Source organism: Ahaetulla prasina, chromosome 4, assembly GCF_028640845.1.
Source record: "Ahaetulla prasina isolate Xishuangbanna chromosome 4, ASM2864084v1, whole genome shotgun sequence".
In the NCBI taxonomy this organism is placed as follows: domain Eukaryota; kingdom Metazoa; phylum Chordata; class Lepidosauria; order Squamata; family Colubridae; genus Ahaetulla; species Ahaetulla prasina.
The window spans coordinates 33,518,774-33,544,947 of NC_080542.1; the positions used below are offsets into that span (position 1 = coordinate 33,518,774).

At 40.0% G+C, this 26,174-nt stretch overlaps 1 protein-coding gene across 1 annotated transcript in view; it reads left to right on the forward strand.

The window, feature by feature from the left end:
• Positions 1-2,451: 2,451 nt before the first annotated feature.
• LOC131197514 (parathyroid hormone/parathyroid hormone-related peptide receptor-like) overlaps positions 2,452-26,174 on the forward strand; it is a 31,470-nt gene continuing 7,747 nt past the window's right edge. The window contains exons 1-5 of the mRNA XM_058181669.1: positions 2,452-2,796; positions 13,529-13,634; positions 14,689-14,799; positions 21,505-21,629; positions 25,842-25,936. Coding sequence (XP_058037652.1) covers positions 2,719-2,796; positions 13,529-13,634; positions 14,689-14,799; positions 21,505-21,629; positions 25,842-25,936 — 515 coding nt within the window. The 5' untranslated portion in view covers positions 2,452-2,718. The remainder of the gene's footprint in view (positions 2,797-13,528; positions 13,635-14,688; positions 14,800-21,504; positions 21,630-25,841; positions 25,937-26,174) is intronic.

Sequence of the window (26,174 nt, forward strand, 5' to 3'; positions counted from 1 at the left end):
TCACCCATTCCTGTCCATTTTAATTCATTGATTCCTAAGATGTCGATGTTCAGTCTTATCATCTCTTGTTTGACCATGTCCAGCTTGCCTTGATTCAAGGATCTTACATTCTAGGTTCCTATGGAGGATAGATCTTTACAGCATCGGACTTCCCTTTCACCACCAGATACATCCACAGCTGAGTGTCCTTTTGGCTTTGGCCCAGTCACTTCACTCTTTCTGGCACTACTAATACTAGCCCTTTGCTCTTCCCCAATAGCATATTGGACACCCTCCGACCTGAGGGGCTCATCTTCCAGCATCGTATCTTTTTGCCTTTTGGTGCTGTCCATTGGGTTTTCATGGCAAAGATACTGGAGTGGATTGCCATTTCCTTCTCCAGTGGATCACGTTTTGTCAGAGCTCTCTGCTATGACCTGTCTGTCTTGGGTGGCCCTGCACAGCGTAGCTCATAGCTTCATTGGGCTATGCAAGCCCCTTCGCCATGACAAGGCACTAATCAATGAAGGGGGAAATCATTCTAGATATGATCAAGGGAACACATAAAACAAAAATGTAAAATATGAGATTAAAAGACTGCATATGTGTTTTTTTTTTGTGGTGTTGGATAAAGGAGTTTCTGCAGGAGGCACTTTTCAAATCTTTAAAATCAGGCAGGTTCATAACAGGATAAATGGATCCTTAGATGGACAAGGGCTAATCTGTTCATCACTAGTGATCCATAGGGAACACATTGAACATATTTACTGCTACTTTTCAACAGTAGCAGTAAAAAGGCAGAAAAGATGGGTGTTTTCCATTGTCCATTTTTCAAACCAGGAAGATTGGACTGAGTGACATCAAGAATGATAGAAAGAGATTAGACATTTCTGGGGTCAAGATAGTAGGTGTGACTGAGGTTGTATTCACACAACACACTGAAATATGACCAGATTTATTTCAGACTTAGCATACAATATGGTCCAACTAATTGTAACTTATTCAAACAATATTTATGAATATGCCCACAATAGGCATACAATATTAAACTGTTCAAAATAATATAACAGTTAAAGAAGAATGGTAAATGTTCTGGTAGAGTAGTAAAACATAATCTGAACAGAAAAAAATTGTATAAGATGCCCACCACACACACTAGCCAAGAGCCCATTTAAACAAGGTCAATGTACAGACTGCATTGATCTATGGGTCGATATTATTCTGGGGGAAGGCACTGCAAAAGAGAAGGTGCCATTCCTGTGTTCCTTCAGATGACTTCATTCAAACTGTATAGGATGGGTAGAAGTGATAGAAGGCAGCTGTCTATCAGATAGCCAGGCCCACACCATAACAAACTTTATAGCTAATAATCGGGATCCTGAATTGTATCTAGAAACCAGATGCTAACCAGTGGAGCTCAATGAAACAGAGGCATATTATGGCATGCCCATAATTGTGGTTTTGCAATAGTTCACATGTGTGAGTGACTGTCAGGACATGAATAACCAAAGGACCTCAGTTAACATTTAAACAGACCAGGGGTGAGTTCTATTTACCTCTACTATTGTTTCGCAATGGGAGTGCACCCCTTGATGACATTGGGTGGGTGGGCGGAGCCTCCCGCCATTTTACTACCGGTTCTGTAGAACTAGACAGAACCGGGAGCAACCTACCACTGAAACAAACCATAGCTTCATAATGCTAAAGTTATACTATATTTAACATTGCCTTTTCTAAACTTGAGCATTTATTGGACTACATCTATTATTGCTGTATTCTCTCTGGGACGCCTGGAGAGATAGATTTCTGGAATTTGGAAAGGGTGAAGTACACCCCAAAAGTACTTTTTCCAATAGCAATTGGACTTCCTTGGTTTTTTTCACTGAAAATATTTCACCTCTCATCCAAGAAGTTTCTTTGTTTTCTGGAGCTGAAGAAGCTTCTTGGATGAGAAGCAAAACATTTTCAAAGAAAAATCCAAGAAAGTCCAACTGCTTTTGAAAAAAGCTCTTTTGGGATAACCATGACCTGGATGATTGAGAATCCTCCAAAGACATTTTGGCTGAAGCACACCTCCATCGCATTTCACATATCAACAGAAAGAAACCTCTTCCTCTAATTCTAAACCAGGAAACCCCACATAGCAATTCATTTTTCTTCCCTCTCTGCTTATTTGGGGTGTATTTATGACTTCTCCTGTCAGCCACTCCTTTTCTGTATGAGAAAGAGACAGAGAGTAAGTAAAAAGCTTCATCGGATTGGAAAGGGAAAAGCTGGCTAGCCAGCCAAACACTTGCAAAGGCTAAGAAACAGAACCTAAGATTCAGCTTGCCTGGGTGGTTTTCTCTTTCCAAACTCTTTACCTACTCTCTGTCTCTTTCTCATACAGAAAAGGAGTGGCTGACAGGAGAAGTCATAAATACACCCCAAATAAGCAGAGAGGGCAGGCTAAATCACCAAGCAGAGGGAACACTGAACATAATTAAGCAGCAGCCTCAGTATCATCTATCAGTTAAATGAATGCTGGTGTCCCAGAAATTTGGAGATCAGACTGGGTTTTTTTGCTGAAGAAGTTTAATCTGCGGATGAAGAAATGAACTTGCATGCCAATATTGCTAGATCCACAGGACTTCAGTTTCGATTTACGTACTGAAAATACTTTCCCCTTCCTTCAAGAAAGTATCGGAAAATCAAAAATATCTTTTCCCCACTTTGGATGGCACCAGGATTCTGAGAAGGATGGAGGAATTGACCCAGTTAAGCAGCTTCCTAAGAGTTGCTTTTTGTTTCTCCTTTCTGAATGTGGTTTGCGCTTTGGTAAGCCCTTTTTCTCTCTTCCTTTCTTGTGTTGCAAGCAATAGGCACAGACAGATGATTGGGATGTTTAGCATATCAGGCAGAAACAATTCCACTGAAATGGGGTTTGGGCACAAGTCCTGTTATCTTGATTCAACTTTACTTTTGGATTATACTCCCATTTATTTCAGGGGAATTTATACGTTGCTAATTGATTTTGTCTCTTATCTTACTCTGGAGCAGAAGCAGGTTATTTGAATTAAATGCCTGAACACTTGGCTAATAAAGCATGTAAAATTTTCCCTTCTCTTGCTTGGACAAATTATTTTCTTTTGCCTTCCTCCAGAATTTTGACACAGATTTGGTGAAATGGGCATAGAAAACATGAATACATTTTTGGGGATAAAGCCAGTGGAGATTTTACTTTTGAGTTATCCTGCCTCAGTTATGAAAAGTTTCAGGGAATCTAGCTCAGCTTTACCCAACTTGGGGTTCTCCAACTATATGAGACATTAACTCCCATCACCCAGCTAGTAGGGTTTGTGTCTGGAAAATATGAACATTATATTACCAAGTCAGCTAAATGGTGCTCTTTTGAAGAGCCCAAATCATTGTTTTTCATATAGTAGCTCTTCTGTGTCTCCCTTCATCTTTTGCAATGTTTATTTTCTTACACCACTAAATCCATTATGGAGGGTTATAGAATATCTTTCCATGTATGTCATCCCAATCATGGTCATGATTATTTTAGTCCAGGCTGTCTGTGCTGTTTTATTGTTTTTATTATTTTTCAAAATGTTGCAGGCTACCTAGCATATGCTGGAAAGGACAGCCTTAGCAAACAAATGAAGAAATAACCACCATAAATCATAGTTATGTCTTACTATACACAAATCCATCCATTCTAGTCTGTTCAGTAAAGCACAGTTAAGTAAACTTATGTGGTATGACATAACTATGATATTTATCTAGCTACTGGCTGCTTTACAGTGTGGCTAAGCCATAACGTTCTTTGCTTACTGTGTTGTATAACCCAGGAATTGTACTTTGAAAACCAAATTTTAGGCTTCCTGTTTTGAGTGAACCAATAATGCAGGATGATTAACAAATTCTAGCTTATTCATATATAGACATCATCAGGAAACAAGCGACACTGTTTTAAATGAATAATTAAATAATAGAATCTATTCTTTTATCCCCCAAACAAGGCTCTAAAAATTAATCTGCAATTAATAATTTATGCTGGTATGGTTTGTATGGTCTTCAAAGTCTGCTGCATACATATTGTGCATATTTGGAAAATTTCAGAACTATTGTAAGAATTACTTCTATGCTGCCACAGTTTGCATTATCAGAAAGATTTTACTGTGATTTGAAAAAAATATTTTGTGTTCCCTGAGGCAAAAATATATGATTAGATATTAGATGAGGATTAGGAAGTTCCAAGTTTAAATCTTTGTTCTATCATATTCGGCGTTCAGATTCATAGATTTTGAACTTTTTAATCATGGTTTGTTCTATAAATTGCAAAAAATTATATGATACAATGGTCCCAAATTTTAAAAATCACATTGTTCATTAGAGTCACAATTGGCCAAAGTTGTTGAAAACTGGTGACATAGTTTGCTATCATTTTTGAGATACTCAGAAAGCCTAACAATGTTTTGTTTTTTTTAAAGAATACCTCCCAATGCCCCCCTAAATCCAGAAAATCCTAATCTTACCCCTCGTTGCCTCTATACTCAGCTGATCCCACTCTGGCCATTTAAAGGTGTCTACCTATGAATACTGTATGACACCAATCATCTGGTAAATGAATGAGTTTGATTCCATCATGATACCTCAGTATAACATAGCACACAAGATAGTTGTGTTGTGAGGAATCAGTTTGGAGGAAGAGGTACAATTTTAGGGAGGTGTCCCCTCACTTTTCAGGGTGTGGTGAAATTCTCCCTTATTTTTTGCACTCTGAATAATTTGGGGATTCTTATCAAAAAATAACCCACACAAATATGTCCCAATTAGTTGTGAAGTCTGTCTGTCTGTACATACTGATACAAGGAGTTTTCTATCAAGATTATTTTCCAAGGTGCATCTAGTCAATTTTTAGTTTTATAATCTTAATATTTGTTTTATATAGGAAAGTAGTTGAACCTGCCTAAAGAGCCAATAGCCCATCCAGTTCAGACCATAAACATGGAGAGGATACACTAATGCTTCTTGGAATTCTAGAGATCATAAACAACCATCAGAATAGCTGGGTGACAGCAAAATCAGATTTGGCATGTGGGTGGCTACTCAGAAAATTTCTGGACTTAAAGCTAGAATGAGAAAATGAAAAGATTCCTAAAAGAAGACAAACTTCAAGGGATATAACTTTGGAATTATCAGCTCGAATGCAAGGAGACCACAGTTTACTTTATTTACAATTATAAATTTGTATTATTGCCATACCACATTTACATAATGTTGTGAAGAAAACTATATGGCTATATCCATGAAATTATTTATCAGGAGTTAAGCCTGACTTGAAAGAGACATCAAGCAGTTACCGCTACTAGCTATTTATAACTTTCCTCCATAAATCTGCCCACTTTATTAATACAATGACCTAAATTGATGGCCATGATTTGGTTGGTTGGGCATATCTGATTGCACTGAATTCAGTAGTAGGTTTCAATTTCGATTGCTACTGGTTTGCTCGCGGGTGCATGCACAGAGACGTCCAGGTGGGTGGGCAGAGCCTCCCACCGCCACCACCGCCAGATCATTTGATCCGGGGCGAACCAGTAGCAACCTACCACTGACTGAATTCCAGTAAATAATGAAACAAAATCCATGTGCCCCATCCTTAGTTTCTTGAATAAATAAAATTATTGTAATAAATATGTTTTCTATACTTCTATATGTATGTTCATCCTGCTGCCCTGATCTCTGGAACAAGGTTTATTTATTTTTATTTTTATTTATTTATTTTGTCACAACAGTATATAAAAGAATAAGCATGAAAATAACTATATAATATATAAGCATATACAGTATATAAGCATAAGTATGTAATAACTATATTAATTGGATATAATGAAAGGAAACAATAGGACAGGAACGGTAGGCACGTTTGTGCTCTTATGCATGCCTCTTACAGACCTCTTAGGAATGGGGTGAGGTCAATGGTAGACAGTTTTTGGTTAAAACTTTGGGGATTTTGGGAAGAGACCACAGAATCAGGTAGTGTGTTCCAACTCTGTTACAAAAGTCATATTTTCTGCAATCAAGATTGAGAAGTTTGGCAGTAAATGTCAATTCCTCCAATCTTACATGTATCAAAATCAAATAAAACTAAACATTTTATTCAAGAATAAGGCCATACAATCTAAAAAATGTGAATATAAATACATATGTATGTCGATTTACAAGCAGTAAGTATGCATATACCATCATTTGACGGCCGTCTCCAGGAGGGCCTTCCACCAGGTTCGCCTGGTTCGGCAGTTGCGCCCCTTCCTTGATCGGGATGCCTTGTGCACAGTCACTCATGCGCTCGTTACCTCTCGCTTGGATTATTGTAATGCTCTCTACATGGGGCTCCCCTTGAGGTGCACTCGGAGGCTTCAGTTAGTCCAGAATGCAGCTGCGCGGGTGATAGAGGGAGCTTCGCGTAGCTCCCGCGTAACACCGCTCCTGCGCAGACTGCACTGGCTACCTGGGGCCTTTCGGGTGCACTTTAAGGTTTTGGTCACTACCTTTAAAGCGCTCCATGGCTTAGGGCCTGGGTACTTACGGGACCGCCTGCTGTTACCGCATGCCTCCCACCGACCCGTATGCTCTCACAGAGAGGGACTTCTCAGGGTGCCGTCCGCCAAGCAATGTTGGCTGGCGGCCCCCAGGGGAAGGTCCTTCTCTGTGGGGGCTCCCACACTCTGGAAAGAGCTTCCCCTGGGTTTACGCCAAATACCTGACCTTCGGACCTTCCGCCGCGAACTGAAGACACATCTTTTCATTCGCGCGGGGCTGGCTTAAATTTTATTGATTTTAAATTTTCTATTATTAATTTTAAGGGGTTTTAGTTTTATATATTTTAAAGTTTTTTAGGCCAATTATAAAATAAGTTTTTTAATTTGTATTTTAATTGTATATTGTATTATTTGTTTTTACTTTTGGCTGTACACCGCCCTGAGTCCTTCGGGAGAAGGGCGGTATAAAAATCGAATAAATAATAATAATAATAATAATAATAACAAAGGCACAAGAATGAAATATACAATATAAAAGTACAGGGATAGAAGTACAGTTGTAATATAACAAAATGATATAAAATGCAAGTAAGTAAATGAATCACTCTTCAACCACAAGTAAGGTGAATAGCATATAATGAAGCACAAAACTGGGGAACTTGGCTGGATACCTTTGGGTCCTTATCAGATAAGAGGAGTGACAAAATATTGTGGAAATTATGCTCTCTGCCTCAAAATGTCTATGGAAGGAGGTGGAGGAGAATCATTATTGGGTCCCTGTGAGGGGAACAACAGAAAAAAATATGGCTCTAAGACTCTATTTAGTCATTATCTGTGTCACAAAGGTTGCTAGGTTCAGATTTAGCTGAAATCTCTCAGAAAAATGACCCATTTTATGGATATAGATAGAAGAATCTTTATGCAAACGACAATAAGGCTCCAGTGGAAAGCTCATTTTCTTTCAAGACCACAAGGGGGCATTTCCTTTCTTAGATTCACAATAATTTAAAGTTGCTTCTTCTTTCCACTTCGCTCATGTTGCAATAAACTCTGCTGCTTGTTTGGTTGTTGACATAATTGACATCTCTGCCCTGAGAACTGTTACCATTTGGCTTGTCTCTCATTCACATAAATACTTCAGCGTTCTTATAAGCCACCACAGCAGTTGATCCTGGGATTTCCTAAATGCGAGGCATCTGTTATCTTTAAGTTTCCTGCTCCTTGAAAAAATTAAAATCCAATCCACATAAGTGATATCTACAAAAATGATAAACAGACAAGTATGTTGCAAGAATTTTATTTATTGATGTATTTGAAATTTGTGTTAATCCCACTTGGGTTTATTTACAGGCATTATTAGTTCCTGTTTACATTTGTCCCACAAGAAAAAGGGATTGAGAGGGGAAGGGGAGAAGAGAGGAAAGAACAAACAAAAGCCGTTCCAGTTGTTAAAGTTACAATTCTTGTGATGACTAACTAGGCTGATGGAATAGCTGTTGACTAAGGAATTAAAACAGCAAGGTCCTGTAAAGCACTATTTTTCAAATGTGGCAACTTTAAGATATGTGGAATTCAACTCCCAGAATTCCCCAGCCAACATTCTGGGAGTTGAAGCCTACACATCTTATGTAGCCAAGTTTGAAAAACCCTAGGACAAGGCAATAATCCTGGTACCTCTCCCTTCCTTGCGGATTTCCAGAGGATAAAGGAAAGGTATAATCATCCATTTCTGATTTCTGGTATAACACATACATTTTCAATCGCCTCAATTTCCCCTCTCTGTTTGTCTCTGGATTGCTTGTTAACTTTAGTATGGAGTTGTTAAAAGCTACACTGTACAAGAGGTGCCTTGTTCTCCATTGGCTCAGCCGCTATGCATCCCTGTGTGATCTGAGGGAGCAATTGGAGAATGACTGTGTGTTAAGAGGGTGAGAGGTGTAACATGGCAATGTAGGAATCGCAGAGTCTGCAGAAGAAGAATTTCAGAAGCTAGCTGTGAATCTTTGCTATCTTTGCCAACTGATGGAGGTCACCTTAAACCTTAAATTGCTATCCATCTATCCACCCAACCAATTGGACGTCACGATTGCAATAAATACAGAAATTTTAATATCATAATTACAGACAGTCCTTGATTTATGACCACAACTGAGCCCAAAGTTTCTGTTACTAAGCAAGACATTTGACAAGTGACTTTTGCCTCATTTTATGAATTTCTTTGTGACAGTTATTAAGTGAATCATTGCAGTTGTTAAGTTAGTAAAATGGTCATTAAAGTGAATCTGGCTTCCCCATTGACTTTGCTTGTCAGAAGATCGCAAAAGGTGGTCATATGACTCCAGGACACTGCTATTGTCATAAATATGGTTCATTTGGCAAGCTTCTGAATTTTGATCATATAGCCATAAGAACGCTGCAATGGTCATAACTATAAAAAATGGTCATAAATCACTTTTTTCACTGCTGTTATAACTTTGAACTGTCACTAACCGTTCAAAGTTACAACAAGCTGTTGTAAGTTGAAGACTATCTGTACTGTTGCTGCATTTTTATTTAATATATGCTTGTATTTTTATTTATTTGTATCTCATCTTTATTATTTTTGCAAATAACTCAACATATCTAGCACACTTCTCTTCTATTTTCCCTGCAACAACAACCCTGTGAGGTGAGTTGGCCTGAGAGAGAGGGACTGGCCCAAGATCACCCAGCTGGCTTTCATGGATAAAGCAGCACTTGAACTCATGGTCTCCTTCTTACTAGGCTAGTGCCTTAACCATTGTTGCTGATGGGCTTGAAGCAATAGCAACCGCAACAGCAATAGTGCTTAGACTTATATATCACTTCTACAGAGGAATTATTGAGTCTGTCATTTGCACCTCTATAACTGTCTGGTTCGGTTCTGCAACCCAACAAGAAAAACACAGACTTCAGAGGATAATTAGAACTGCAGAAAAAATAATTGCTACCAACTTGCCTTCCATTGAGGACTTGTATACTGCACGAATCAAGAAGAGGGCCGTGAAAATATTTGCAGATCCCTCGCATCCTGGACATAAACTGTTTCAACTCCTACCCTCAAAACGACGCTATAGAGCACTGCACACCAGAACAACTAGACACAAGAACAGTTTTTTCCCGAAGGCCATCACTCTGCTAAATAAATAATTCCCTCAACACTGTCAGACTATTTACTGAATCTGCACTACTATTAATCGTTTCATAGTTCCCATCACCAATCTCTTTCCACTTATGACTGTATGACTATAACTTGTTGCTGGCAATCCTTATGATTTATATTGATATATTGATCATCAATTGTGTTGTAAATGTTGTACCTTGATGAACGTATCTTTTCTTTTATGTACACTGAGAGCATATGCACCAAGACAAATTCCTTGTGTGTCCAATCACACTTGGCCAATAAAATTCTATTCTATTCTATTCTTCATAGTGCTTTTACAGCCCTTTCTAAGCGGTTTACAAAGCCAGCATATTGCCTCCAACAATCTGGGTCCTCAAGCAAGGTTCATCCATGGTCCAGTCTTCTCCAACTTGATGCCCTCCATAAGTGTTGGGTGTCAGCTGGCTGGAATGCTGGGAAATGAAGCATTTGTACATCTACAAGGTAGTTGATTGGGAAAGAGCGCACTAAGCTTTAATCATGTTTTGCTAAACTAATAACAATTAGATGGATGCACACAGCTGTAAACCTTATTTTACAGGTTGTAATGGAAGTAAATAATACACCAAGAAAACTAAATTAAAATGTAGCTTAGTAAGAATATGCAAAGCCAATGTATTTCAATAATTTATAATAATCAGAATGTTACCCCACACTCAACCAAAAAAACAAACAAACCCAAAACCCAGGCAATTATGGAACCCATAGATTTTATTATATTGCATGGATGATTTCCAAGATATGAACCTGCTAATACCTCCCCCTCTCTCTGTCTGCTTTTTATTTTATGACTCACATTTTGTTCATGTCCAATCTGAAAAGCTTGCCTTTTATTCCTAGTGGTAAACAGTTGGCAACATTGTCCCTGATGAATCTCCTCATTAGCAGCTGGGGCTTCATCAGGGCCCTACTGCAGCTTCCTCATACATATACACACACTCCAGCGGCTACCACAGACACAATGGAAATTTCATTAATGTGAAAGTCTTTATCAAGATTTGCAGATGAGCAACTTAATTACAACTGTCATCACTGGGGCCCACTTGAGTAATCTTTAGTGCTGCCTTGCTTTATCTTACTGAACTCTCCCATTTCCTGACAATTTTTCACAGGAAATGAGTCAGTCCTTGACAAACACAATACAATCTCAAAGTCATGGTCTGAACATAGCTTTTCATACATCTGATGCCACCAAAAAACTTGGCTTCCCTGGAGCATCTCCTACGGCTCATAATTAAGGGATCATTTTTCAGGAGCCATTCTCAGATTGCTTAAGCTGTTGTATATTTCTTTCAGTCCATCCCTGTCTATTTATCCATCCATCAATCGAATATCTAGACTAATCTCTCTTTCTCTAGCCTATATGCCCCCAAATTTGCTGGAGTTCAGGTTCCCCAAAGCCTCAGCCAGCATACTCCTCCAAACAAGTCAGAAAAATAATAGATAGATCAAATATAGCCTTACTGATATCCATATCAATACACAATGATTTGTATTATTCGCCACAGCCTTAGAGTGCAATCAAAATAATTAATAGAACACAATCATGATATGCCTTCAGAAGCAAAATTTTAATTTCTATACAGGTAGTCCTTGACTTACAACAATTTGTTTAGTGACTGATCAAAGTTACAACAGCATTGAAAAAAGTGACTTTTGATCATTTTTCACGCTTAAAACCATTGCAGCATCCCCATGGTCATATGATCAAAATTCAGGCACTTGGCAATTGGCATGTATTTATGACGGTTGCACTGCTCTGGCGTCATGTGATCACCATTTGTAATCTTCCCAGACAGCTTCCTATAAAATCAATGGGGGAAGTCAGATTCACTTAATGACCACATGATTCACTTAACAGCCGAAATGATTCTATTAACAACTGTGGCATAAAAGATCATAACCAAGTCCCACCAGGCCCAAGGTTGACTCAGCCTTCCATCCTTTATAAGGTAGGTAAAATGAGGACCCAGATTGTTGGGGGCAATAAAAGTTGACTTTGTATATAATATACAAATGGATGAAGACTATTGCTTAACATAGTGTAAGCCGCCCTGAGTCTTCAGAGAAGGGCGGGATATAAATTCAAATTTAAAAAAAAATAATGTAAGGTGCAGCTCATTTAACAATGGCGTCACTTAGCAACATAAATTTTGGGCTCAATTATGGTCATAAGTTGAGGACTACCTGTATTTGCTTTTAATCTTATCACAAACCTCCTAGAGTCTTGGAAGATTGATTGTACATGAATTAATGTAAACAATTCAATAAATGTGATATTTAAAAGGGGGGGGAGATGATGAGGAATAATGCTTGACTCCTGGTGACTTGATACATATCCTTGTAGTTTTGTGGGAAGCAAAACTATTGTTCTTCCAGAATATTTTTATATTTTCCCTGCTTAGCATTAAGTCTTAGTTTCCCCAAGGTCCCCCATCCAAGTACCAATCAGGCCTAGTACTGCTGAATAGAATAGAATAGAATAGAATAGAATAGAATAGAATAGAATAGAATAGAATAGAATAGAATAGAATAGAATTTATTGGCCAAGTGTCATTGGACACACAAGGAATTTATTTTGGTGCATATGTTCTCAGTGTACATAAAAGAAAAAGAAAAAAATACCTTCATCAAAGGTATTTCTGAAATTTCTGAAAAGTAATTTCTGAAAAGTAATTTCTGAAAGATCAGGAGAGAGGTGATAGGTTTAATCTGCTGAAGCTATTGGACACTACTTTACTCTCTTCTTCTTCTAACATGATTTTGTTATGATTTTAAGAAGCAGAGACTACAGGAATAACAAATGTAGCCCTAAATTATATAGGCATAGTCATGTTCAGCGTATCAGTGAATAAATGACTGGAAATTGTATGAATAGACTAAAGTAAATCTCAGAGTATCTTCTCAGGCAATTCCTAAATGTGTGAATAACAAAAACACAGGAACTAGATACACATCAAGGCCAGGAAAGAGACTGAAGCTGTATAAACTAGCAATAATTAGGCTATTGTGAAAAATTGGTGCTAAGTGAAAGCACAGCTTGTGAAGAGGTTTGTAAGGTTCCAAAAATGACTTGTTCCAGATATTATATTACATGTATAAGATCTGTCATGTATGTATCAGACTCTCAACAAGATCAACACCAGGTTTCAGAAAAACTGCTGCTCAAGTTTTGGAACCAATCATAAAATGTTCATGCACGCAGGGTGATTTTTCTTGCCAGTGAGCTAAAATACAATGACATTTTCTTAATTGCGTAAAAGAGTCTTAAATGTGTAAAAGAGTCACAGAACTTCAGTATTTGGGAACTAGCCAATGAGAAAAAACTCCTGGCAGCTGAATACTGTACAGCAGAAGTTCTCCCTTTTACTTTCCTTAGAAATATTATCTTCAGGTGATTCTATCTGCAATTTTCAGACTCCTTGAGTGCCAATCCATTTTCTCTATCCTATTTCACTTTTACTTTCGACTAGGCATCCAAAATGTGGTGATGAATCAGTGAATGAATGAAGACTCATCATTGATTAGGATTGAATTATATTTGTTTGTATACTTCTTTGTCTGACTAATTTATCTCCCCTCTCCTATAACAATTAAAGTACTATATTTGGTGTCAGTTTGATAGCTGATATGGCACAATATCCTCAGAAGGTCTTGCAGAATAGACTTGATCACCCTATTTTGTTTTGGAAATAAAATTCAAATAAAGTTGCATTTCTCTTTCCCAGTTTGGTGGATTGATATTTCATGAACCCAGTTTTGGGAAAGAAGGAGCCAGATGCAAATGGATGGAGCAGCCCCCTGTGTCTTACCTCTCTCTCCTTATGTTTGGCAGGTGGACACTGATGATGTTCTAACCAAAGAAGAACAAATTTATTTGCTGAATGAAGCAAAATCAACATGTCACAATCAGATAAATGGCCAGAAGGAGCAAATCCCAGGTACCAGTTTTGATTTTATATTGTTCTAAAAACATTGGCTATGTGTTCTAATGGAAATCCAAGATTTGCTGCCATTATGGGAAAACTATGGATGGGTGGCAGTTGTGCTTCAAATTAGATTCAGACCATTCTACCTTGTTGATAATTCTTAATTTACAACTATTTGAAGTTATGACCGATCTCCGTGGGACACCTAAAACCCAGTTCTGATAGCCGCTCCATCTCCAAGGTCATAAGACCGCATTTACTTTTGGATTTTGGCAAAACTGGATCACAGTGAACCATTGCTTTGCTTAACAATCATCACAAAAAAAGTCATAAAACTAGGCCTGATTCACTTAACAATCACATCACTTAGTAACAGAGGTTCTGGTCCCAATTGTGGACATAAGTCAAGGACTACCTGTAAACTCTTCAAGAACTCATAGAATTATGAGTTAAACTCATGTTTAACTCATAGAATATTGCAATGTCCTTCCTGTTAAAGACTACTTCAGCTTCAATCACAACAATACAAGAGCAAACAATAGATTTAAACTTAATGTTAACCGCATCAATCTTGATTGCAGAAAATATGACTTCAGTAACAGAGTTGTTAATGCTTGGAACACACTACCTGACTCTGTGGTCTCTTCCCAAAATCCCCAAAGCTTTAACCAAAAACTGTCTACTATTGACCTCACCCCATTCCTAAGAGGTCCGTAAGGGGCCTGCATAAGAGCACAAACGTGCCTACCGTTCCTGTCCTATTGTTTTCTTTCATTATATCCAATTAATATAGTTATTGCATGCTTATGCTTATATATATATGCTTATATATTATATAGTTACTTTTATGCTTATGCTTATATATACTGTTGTGACAAAATAAATAAATAAAATAAAAATAAACTATAATGCAAGCTATCCATTCAGTTTAAGCACAGCACTAAAATAAGAGGCATATTGGCTATTGTCTGCTAATTTTAAAATCTCTATTTACCCCTCTGTTCATGATTGTTTCTTTCTTTCCCACATCTCTTTCCCTTGACTTGTGAAACAATAACCTTATTAGATGGTCATTGTTTACCTGAATGGGATGGAATCATTTGTTGGCCAGCAAGTCTCCCAGGTAAAAAAGTAGTGGTTCTTTGTCCAGACTACATCTATGACTTCAATCATCATGGTAAGTTTGTTATCATAGTTTCCCTCGAAAGTATATAAGATCTTTTGGCTACTTGAGGATTATGATTGCATCTTTAAATTTATCACCCAAATTTTTTAAAAGTGGGTCTGACACTGAAATTATTGAAGGCAGGGAATAAGATTTTGAATATTTTTCTGTTTATGATCCTAAAGAAAATGGCATTTCCTGATAACGTTTTTGGAACAATTTTTTTTAATGCAAAGAGAATATTATACTATGGGTAAGGCGTTGGACTAGGGCTGGGGAAGCCCAGCTTCAGGTCCATCTTGGTTTGGTTTAGTTTGGGGTCAGCCCAACTCATACAGTTATTACTATAGAGAGAACGTAGCTAAATATAAATACATAATAAGCTTCTGGAATAAAGGCAGACTATAAAGATAATAAATTATTCCGGTTGGTTTCAGATACTGGAAGAAATTCAATCTACATAACGGAGTCAAAGGACACTCAAAAAGTTAAGATGGCATTAACATCATGTAATGAGTTTCCTGCCCCTTTTTATGTCTCTTATATCAGGGGTCTCCAATCCCTGGGCTGTGGGCCACTGCCAGGCCATGGCCTATTTGCAAATAGGCTGCGCAAACTGGCCTGGCGTGTTCATATGAACACCGCTCAACTTGTGCAAGTCAACCTGTGCTTCCATGCGCATGCATGCCAGCCTGCTACTTGCGTGGCCTGGTTTCCCCCCCCTCCACTGGGCCACCAAGCCACAAAGATTGAGGACCATTGTCTTATACGACACAGGTAAAAAGAATAGAATAGAATAGAATTTTTATTGGCCAAGCGTGATTGGACACACAAGGAATTTGTCTTGGTGCATATGCTCTCAGTGTACATAGTGTACATAAAAGAAAAGATACGTTCATCAAGGTACAACATTTACAACACAATTGATGGTCAATATATCAATATAAATCATAAGGATTGCCAGCAACAAGTTATAGTCATACAGTCACCATATATATATATATATATACATATATATGTTTTCTGAGGTTTTTTCTACATATATATATATATGTAGGTCTTTGGTTATTCGGGTTTTCTCCCGCGTAAAATTGGAAGTGTCTTGGCGACGTTTCGACAAAGTCTCATTTGTCATGTTCAGGCTTCAGCTTCGGGCTTCTGGAAGCAATGTGGGATTACAGCTGTTTCTTCCTTTTTAACTGCTAGTGGGGGTTTGAACTGATTGGGTGGGAGCTTGGCTGTGCTCTGATTGGATGGGGTTTTTTGTGCTCTGATTGGCTGGGGGTGTGTCCTGTTTGGGTGGGGGCTTGGTTGTGCTCAGATTAGTCTGAGTTGCAGGGGGATTTGAGCTGGTGAGCTGCATTGCTGTTGTTTGGCTTCGTGTTTGTGGTCGTGCTACATCTTCATAGTGGGTGTCTGTCTGCTGCCTGTATGGATTGGAGGGGTTTGAAATGGCTAATGTTGCAGCTGCGGTCTGGCTTCTGGTCCTTGGTCGTGCTTCATGATCAGTGTGGGTTTGGGCCTGCTTTCTGGGTGGATGTGTGGTGGTGACATCCTGTGTGGACCTCGTGAGTGTGGGTCTGGTGTCATTCCTCGTGTTAGGGACTCGTTTGTCAATAAGGGTGGGTTTCCAAATGGCTGGTAGGCAGGAGATATAATCTCATTTGTTCATGCTGTGTGGGCGTTTTTCTATTTCGATGGCTTCTCTGATTATTCTGTTGTTGAAGTGTTCAGTTTTGACGATAGTTCTGGTCTTTTTAAAGTCAATATCGTGTCCTTTGGCTTTAAGGTGTTGGACCAGGGAAAAAGTTGGTTCCTCTTTTTTGACTGAGTTCTTGTGTTCTTCAATGCGTGCACTTATTCTTCTGTTGGTTTGTCCAATGTATGTTGTGGGGCAGGCGGTGCATGGGATTTCATATACTCCTTGATTTTCTAACTCAATTTTGTCTTTGGGGTTTCTTAGGATGGTGGATATTTTTCTTAGGATGGTGGATATTGTGCAGAATGCTCAGAATGCTGTCTGAGCACAACCAAGCCCCCACCCAAACAGGACACACCCCCAGCCAATCAGAGCACAAAAAACCCCCATCCAATCAGAGCACAGCCAAGCTCCCACCCAATCCAGTTCAAACCCCCACTAGCAGTTAAAAAAGGAAGAAACAGCTGCAATCCCACATTGCTTCCAGAAGCACGAAGCTGAAGCCTGAAGAAAACAAATGAGACTTCGTCGAAACGTCAAGACACTTCCAATTTTACACGGAGAAAACCGAATAACCAAAGACCTACATACAAACACCCAAAACCTCAGAATATATATACATATATACATATACATATATACATATATATATATATATATATATATATATATATATATATATATATATATATATATATTTGTAGGTCTTTGGTTATTCGGGTTTTCTCCCGCGTAAAATTGGAAGTGTCTTGGCGACGTTTCGACAAAGTCTCATTCGTCATGTTCAGGCTTCAGCTTCGGGCTTCTGGAAGCAATGTGGGATTACAGCTGTTTCTTCCTTTTTAACTGCTAGTGGGGGTTTGAACTGATTGGGTGGGAGCTTGGCTGTGCTCTGGTTGGATGGGGTTTTTTTGTGCTCTGGGTGGCTGAGGGTGTGTCCTGTTGGGGGGGGGGCTTGGTTGTGCTCAGATTAGTCTGAGTTGCAGGGGGATTTGAGCTGGTGAGCTGCATTGCTGTTGTTTGGCTTCGTGTTTGTGGTCGTGCTACATCTTCATAGTGGGTGTCTGTCTGCTGCCTGTATGGATTGAAGGGGTTTGAAATGGCTAATGTTGCAGCTGCGGTCTGGCTTCTGGTCCTTGGTCGTGCTTCATGATCAGTGTGGGTTTGGGCCTGCTTTCTGGGTGGATGTGTGGTGGTGACATCCTGTGTGGACCTCGTGAGTGTGGGTCTGGTGTCATTCCTCGTGTTAGGGACTCGTTTGTCAATAAGGGCGGGTTTCCAAATGGCTGGTAGGCAGGAGATATAATCTCATTTGTTCATGCTGTGTGGGCGTTTTTCTATTTCGATGGCTTCTCTGATTATTCTGTTGTTGAAGTGTTCAGTTTTGACGATAGTTCTGGTCTTTTTAAAGTCAATATCGTGTCCTTTGGCTTTAAGGTGTTGGACCAGGGAAAAAGTTGGTTCCTCTTTTTTGACTGAGTTCTTGTGTTCTTCAATGCGTGCACTTATTCTTCTGTTGGTTTGTCCAATGTATGTGGTGGGGCAGGCGGTGCATGGGATTTCATATACTCCTTGATTTTCTAACTCAATTTTGTCTTTGGGGTTTCTTAGGATGGTGGATATTTTTCTTAGGATGGTGGATATTGTGCAGAATGCTCAGAATGCTGTCTGAGCACAACCAAGCCCCCACCCAAACAGGACACACCCCCAGCCAATCAGAGCACAAAAAAACCCCATCCAATCAGAGCACAGCCAAGCTCCCACCCAATCCAGTTCAAACCCCCACTAGCAGTTAAAAAGGAAGAAACAGCTGCAATCCCACATTGCTTCCAGAAGCACGAAGCTGAAGCCTGAAGAAAACGAATGAGACTTCGTCGAAACGTCGCCAAGACACTTCCAATTTTACGCGGGAGAAAACCCGAATAACCAAAGACCTACATACAAACACCCACGAAAACCTCAGAATATATATATATATATATATATATATATATATATATATATATATATATATATATATATATATATATATATATATATATATATATATATATATAGGTCTTTGGTTATTCGGGTTTTCTCCGTAAAATTGGAAGTGTCTTGGCGACGTTTCGACGAAGTCTCATTCGTCATCTGCATGCACTCTCACACCACCACCCAGCACAGATCAACTCCGTAGCCAAGACACTCATCTCTAGAACAAAATGCTTAGCTGACGAACAACACCTAAAAACCGAACTACACACTCTCACAAACCTACTAACATCCAATGGATTCCAGAGAAATAAGATTACCAAACTAATCCAAAAAGAACCCCCCACTAAAACCCAAGACAGAGAGCAAGAAAATGGCACAGCCCTCCTCCCATATATAAAAGGCACCACAGACAGAATCAGCAAGATCCTCCACAAACATAACATCAAGACAGCATTCTGCACAAACCAAAAAATATCCACCATCCTAAGAAACCCCAAAGACAAAATTGAGTTAGAAAATCAAGGAGTATATGAAATCCCATGCACCGCCTGCCCCACCACATACATTGGACAAACCAACAGAAGAATAAGTGCACGATTGAAGAACACAAGAACTCATTCAAAAAGAGGAACTAACTTCTTCCCTGGTCCAACACTTTAAAGTCACAGGACACGATATTGACTTTAAAAGACCAGAACTATCGCCAAAACTGAACACTTTAACAACAGAATAATCAGAGAAGCCATCGAGATAGAAAACGCCCACACAGCATGAACAAACGAGATGATACCTCCGCCTACCAGCCATTTGGAAACCTGCCCTTATTGACAAACGTGTCCCTAACACGAGGAATGACACCAGACCCACACTCACGAGGTCCACACAGGATGTCACCACCACATCCACCCAGAAAGCAGGCCCAAACCCACACTGATCAGGAAGCACGACCAAGGACCAGAAGCCAGACCGCAGCTGCAACATTAGCCATTTCAAACCCCTCCAATCCATACATGCAGCAGACTGACACCCACTATGAAGATGTAGCACGACCACGAACACGAAGCCAAACAGCAGCAGTGCAGCTCACCAGCTCAAATCCCCTGCAGCACAGATTAGACTGAGCACAACCAAGCCCCCACCAACACAGGACACACCCCAGCCAATCAGAGCACAGAAAACCCCATCCAATCAGAGCACAGCCAAGCTCCCACCCAATCAGTTCAAACCCCACTAGCAGTTAAAAGGAAGAAACAGCTGCGATCACACATTGCTCCCAGAAGCACGAAGCTGAAGCCTGAAGATGACGAATGAGACTTCAAACGTCGCCAAGACACTTCCAATTTTACACGGAGAAAACCCGAACAACCAAAGACCTATATACAAACACCCGTAAAAACCTCAGAAAACAAATATATATATATATATATATATATATATATATATATATATATATATATATATATATATATATATATATATATATATATATATATATATATGACTATAGTCATATAGTCAAGGGTCAGCTTCATTCATGCATTCATGCATCTTGACATATACACTCCTATGGTTGTTCTATATCAGTCCCTAAATGATGTAGCCCCAGATGATGAAATCAGATACCGTATATACTCGAGTATAAGCCGAGTTTTTCAGCACGTTTTTTGTGCTGAAAAACGTCCCCTCGGCTTATACTCGGGTCTATACGGCTTATACTCGAGTTTTGTTTTTTTTTAAGCCCTCGGCTTATACTCGGGTCTATACGGCTTATACCGAGTTTTGTTTTTCTTTTTCACATTTTACCGGACGGGGGAAGCCCTGCCGGTGCAGTGAGAGCGGGCGGGAGCCGCCAGCCTTCTCAGCTGAGGGAGGAGGGTTTCAACCGTAGGTGCCTCATTTCCACCCTTACATACTGAGTCCCCAGTTTACCCCAGTTTTTGGGGTAAAATTGGGGACCTCGGCTTATACTCGGATCGGCTTATATTCGAGTATATACGGTATGTCAGATTTAAACTCCCACCAATTCCTAGCTAACATGAGTTTGTGAGTCAAATGTATCTATAAGGCATCAGATTGAAGCAAGGAAAACATTCTTTGTTGTTGTTGTTGTTGTTTTGCTGAAGAAATGTGGCACTTTCTTTTTTGCTGCAGAGCAAAAGGAGTGTTAAGCATATCAAAGTAACTTAGACAAGATGTTGTGTTGTTTAAAGAGAAGAGCAAAATGGTGCTCTTCCTTTCCATACAAGAAATTGAACTGTGCCTCTGTGCTGGGAATCAGGCAGCTTTCCTCATTATTCCTTGACTCAGAATTGGGAACATTATTGGGTTTATCGTTCTTTAATGGTATCCTTGGTATCCTTAAGATTTATACTGACTGTTTCCCCATGGCTATAATTAAGTGTTGTACTTTATGATTCTTGATGAATGTATCTATTCTTTTATGTACACTGAGAGCATATGCATCGAGACAAATTCCTTGTGTCCAATCACACTTGGCCAATAAAGAATTCTATTCTATTCTATTCTCTATTCATATAATGCAGCTAAGGAGCAGCACTTTATCTAATGTCAACAGAACTAAGCAATGTTTGAATTTCTAGGAGTTGAATGACAGATCACTAGGAAATCTCAGAGCTGAAGACTAGATTTTTGAGATAAAGAAAGCAAGCACTGGCAAAACATTTTCTTTTGTTTTTAAGTAAGCTACACCAATGTAGCCACCAAATCCCAAACAATTAACACTTACCTTTTTATATTCATAAAAATGGACCATGGCAAGCCTTAATTGAATCTCCTACTTTGACTGCTTTGAAGGTTCTTTTGCAGGAGTGTTTTTAGAATATGGTAGAAAAAGTCAAAATGGCAATGCTGACAGGGCAGTAAAATTTTGCTTGGTTTTGGTTGTGTGTGTGTGTTGTGACAACATAGACGATAGAGGAGTTTTGCTCATACCTGCATAGCTACCATCTTGACTGTTTGTACTATCCTCTGCAGACAACTCTGTTTTTTTCATATCTCTTTCCTCTTGTTCTTTATTTCAGGTTATGCCTACAGACGTTGTGATGATGATGGAAACTGGCAATTGGTCCCTAATATGAACAAGACCTGGGCCAATTACACAGAATGTGTCCTCTTCTTTGCCCCAGAACGGCAGGACCAAGAAAAGGTGAAACTTTGCAATTCTTTGTTTGTAACGGGGGGGGGGAGGACCATGAAAGCAGGAGATTTTGGAGCTTTAGGAGACCAGGAGTATTTCTTTCTCCTTTTGGCCAGGCAAGATAAATCCAAGCAATTATTCAAGGAGGGAGGGAACTCTGCAGTGATCACATAAAGGTAAAGATAAAGATAAAGGTTCCCCTCGCACATATGTGCTAGTTGTTCCCGACTCTTAGGGGGCAGGTGCTCATCTCTGTTTCAAAGCCGAAGAGCCAGTGCTGTCCAAAGACGCCTCCGTGGTCATGTGGCCGGCATGACTCAATGCCAAAGGCACACGGAATGCTGTTACCTTCCCACCAAAGATGGTTCCCATTTTTCTACTAGCATTTTTTACATGCTTTCGAACTGCTAGGTTGGCAGAAGCTGGGACCGCTGAACTGCCGATCTTTCGATTTACAAGCTCAGCATCTTAGCCACTGAGTCCACTTAGCCCTTTGTGATCACATAACACACATTAAATTATATTTATTTATTTATTTATTTATTTATTATTCAAATTTATATACCGCCCTATCTCCCAAAGGACTCAGGGCGGTTCACAGGCATATAAAACATCAATATACAAATTAAAATAATCATTAAAAAACTTATTCTAATGCCCAATTATTAAAATGGAAATATAAATATTAAAACCAATTTAAAACCCCTATAAATTTAAAATCTAAGCCAGTCCTGCACAGATGAATAAATGTGTCTTGAGCTCGCGACGGAAGGTTCGGAGGTCCGGAAGTTGACGGAGTCCTGGGGGGAGTTCGTTCCAGAGGGCGGGAGCCCCCACAGAGAAGGCCCTTCCCCTGGGCATCGCCAGACGACACTGCCTAGCTGACGGCACCCTGAGGAGTCCCTCTCTGTGAGAGCGCACGGGTCGGTGAGAGGTATCTGGTCGCAGTAGGCGGTCCCGTAGATAACCCGGCCCTATGCCATGGAGCGCTTTGAAGGTGGTCACCAAAACCTTGAAGCGCACCCGGAAGGCCACAGGTAGCCAGTGCAGCCTCGCAGGATGGGTGTTATCACGGGAGCCACGAGGCTCCATCTATAACCCGCGCAGCCGCATTCTGGACTAACTGCAGCCTCCGGATGCCCTTCAAGGGGAGCCCCATGTAGAGAGCGTTGCAGTAATCCAGGCGAGACGTCACGAGAGCGTGAGTGACCATGCACAGGGCATCCCAGTCCAGAAAGGGGCGCAACTGGCGCACCAGGCGAACCTGGTAGAACGCTCTCCTGGAGACGGCCGTCAAATGATCTTCTAGAGACAGCCGTTCATCCAGGAGGACGCCTAAGTTGCGCACCCTCTCCATCGGGGCCAATGACTTGCCACCGATGGTCAGCCGCGGATTTAGCTGACTGTACCGGGATGCCGGCATCCACAGCCACTCTGTCTTGGAGGGATTGAGCTTGAGCCTGTTTCTCCCCATCCAGACCCGTACGGCCTCCAGACACCGGGACAGCACTTCGATAGCTTCATTGGGGTGGTTTGCTTATTAGCTTTGACAGTCATATTTGTGCGATCTACTAAGTCATTCAAGATGATTTAAAAGTAGCATGTCCAATCTTTACCCACTGGTGGGCGCTTTAAGAATTTTGGGAGTATGTTATGAAGACTTTCATGGAACAGCTTCTTGTATTCAGAATATTTATTTCTTCTGTCAGTTTTCTGGGCTGATGGGTACAAGTTGAACAGAGCATGGCATTGTAGTCTCTTATCATTTTTAAAAAAGTCTCCTGATCCTAATTTGGACCTAAAATCAATCTTGGAAATAAAGATTATGCTCCATTTTAATTTTTGAAATGAAAAATCAACATTATTTTATATCGGTCAGATCTGGAGTTTGGTTGACATCAAGATTGGTGCTGCCAGGCAGACTGGCACTCGTCACTACTATATTAGCGATTTGGAACTTATTATCCAGTATAAATGGATCTCGCCCCTTCTGTTCAACATCTATATGAAGCCGCTGGGTGAGATCATCAGTGGCTTCGGTGTGAGGTACCAGCTGTACGCTGATGATACTCAGCTGTACTTCTCTACACTGGGCCACCCCAACGAAGCTATCGAAGTGCTGTCCCGGTGCCTGGAAGCTGTACGGGTCTGGATGGGGAGAAACAGGCTCAAGCTCAATCCCTCCAAGACGGAGTGGCTGTGGATGCCGGCATCCCGGTACAGTCAGCTGCAGCCGCGGCTGACTGTTGGAGGCGAGTCATTGGCCCCAATGGAGAGGGTGCGCAACTTGGGCGTTCTCCTGGATGGATGGCTGTCCTTTGAAGACCATTTGACGGCCGTCTCCAGGAGAGCTTTTTACCAGTTCCACCTGGTTCGCCAGTTGCGCCCCTTTCTAGACCGGGATGCCCTATGCACGGTCACTCACGCTCTCATGACATCTCGTCTGGATTACTGCAATGCTCTCTACATGGGGCTCCCCTTGAGGAGCACCCGGAGGCTCCAGTTAGTTCAGAATGTGGCTGCGCGGGTGATAGAGGGAGCCCCTCGTGGCTCCCATGTGACACCTCTCCTGCGCAGACTGCACTGGCTACCTGTGGCCTTCCGGGTGCGCTTCAAGGTTCTGGTAACTATCTTCAAAGCGCTCCATGGCATAGGGCCGGGTTACTTACGGGACCGTCTGCTGCCACCGAATGCCTCTCACCGACCCGTGCGCTCTCACAGAGAGGGACTCTTCAGGGTGCCGTCGGCCACTTATTACCATATATGGTGGACTTGTAAAAAAGTTAAAGCATTTTGGATTAAAGTATGGTGGATCATGCAGAATATTTTGAAAAAGAAGATTAAGTTTTCTCCGCAGTTCTTTCTACTAGGAATAATTATGGATTGTACAGCTATAGAGACTAAATTGATTTTGAACTTAATAACAGCCGCAAGACTTTTGATTGCTCAATATTGGAAGAAAGAAGAATTACCTACAATTGAAGAATGGACACTTAAAGTATCAAATCTGGCAGAAATGGCAAAAATCTCTGCTTATTTGAAAGACTATACACAAGAAAAATATATTTTAGAATGGAAAATGTGGATTGATTATATTCAAAATAAGTATCAGATAAAAAAATATCAAATAGCATATGAGTAAATTTAGGAAATATTTTGTATTAGATATATTTCTGAAGGAGAGGGGAATTGAGAGTGTGATTAAGTGTGGAGTGACTAGAGATTATAATTTAGGAATTATTTTAGATTATGATTGTTAGTTTTGATACCCTGCATTTTGTTCTGGGAAGTCGGGGTGGGGGTGGGGGTAAGGGGAGGGAATTGGGGGTGGAGGATAGAGATGGAGTGATGGTTAATGTACAGGGATTATTGAAGATGTATAAATATAATTAATGTAGGGTCGGGTCTGCCCAGTTACCATTTTAGAACGGTGGGGAGGAGAAAAGAGAGTAGGAGGTAGGAAAGAGGAGAAGAGGAAGGAAGAGGGGTAGAAGAGGGAGAAGGAAGGTGTAGGGTGGAGGGAGGAGAGGATGTAGATAAGAGAAGGAGAGGAAGGTTTGGAAAGTAAAAGAAGGTAGAAGAGGGAAGAGTGTTAAAAAGGGGGGTGGTGACTGGGCAAGCCCGACTAATTGTATATAACTGTACATTGGATGAATTATTTGATATGATTGTAAAAATAAAACTTTTTTATAAAAAAAAACAGTATACACAAACATTGTCATAAATAAAACAACATATCATGAAGAATATATATATATATATAAGTAAAAAAAATATGCATCAGCTATATTAATTTGATATAATGAAGGGAACAATAGGACAGGAACAGTAGGCACTTTTGTGCTCTTATGCACGCAATGTTTATGTTTTGTTTAATGCCCATTTGTTTTAGAAAAAAAGCCTTTTTACTTGATCTGTTGACCAGTTAATTTACAGCACCTTGATCACTTTGTTAATTTGAAAAGTTAAGCACAAAGAGACCCAATTATTATTTTGGTGAAAATTCTTAAGGAACTTTCTTGGTAACTACACTAGGATTTTTTTTTAAATGCAGCAGGAGATGGCAGTAGTAATAAACTTCTTTATTATTGCCATACTACTTGTGTGAATATGTTACAGGATTCCCTGTAAGTGACCATAAACTGACTTTAGCATTTAGCATTGGCCTGATTTGTTGGACTTTCAATATTATTCAGGTACATTTCTCTTTTCTTTTTCTAGGAGGTGTTTGACCGCTTGCACGTCATCTATACAGTTGGCTATTCTATCTCCCTGGCCTCCCTTGTGGTTGCTATGTGTATCCTTTGCTTCTTCAAGTAAGGAGAGAGGCCTATTGCATATTCCTATCTCTGTTGTGTGGCTATAACATTGGCTTTTCCACTGTTGTAAACCAATTTAATCACTGAATTAGGACGAAAACTCAGATGGAAGCCCGCTTTGGGCTTTGAAATCTTGGGGAGATCTCAATTAAACTTGGGTTTCTCTCAATTAAATCTTGGGTCTCTCACAATTAAACTAAATGAGTGTTTTTCCGACTTGACAACTCAAAGATGT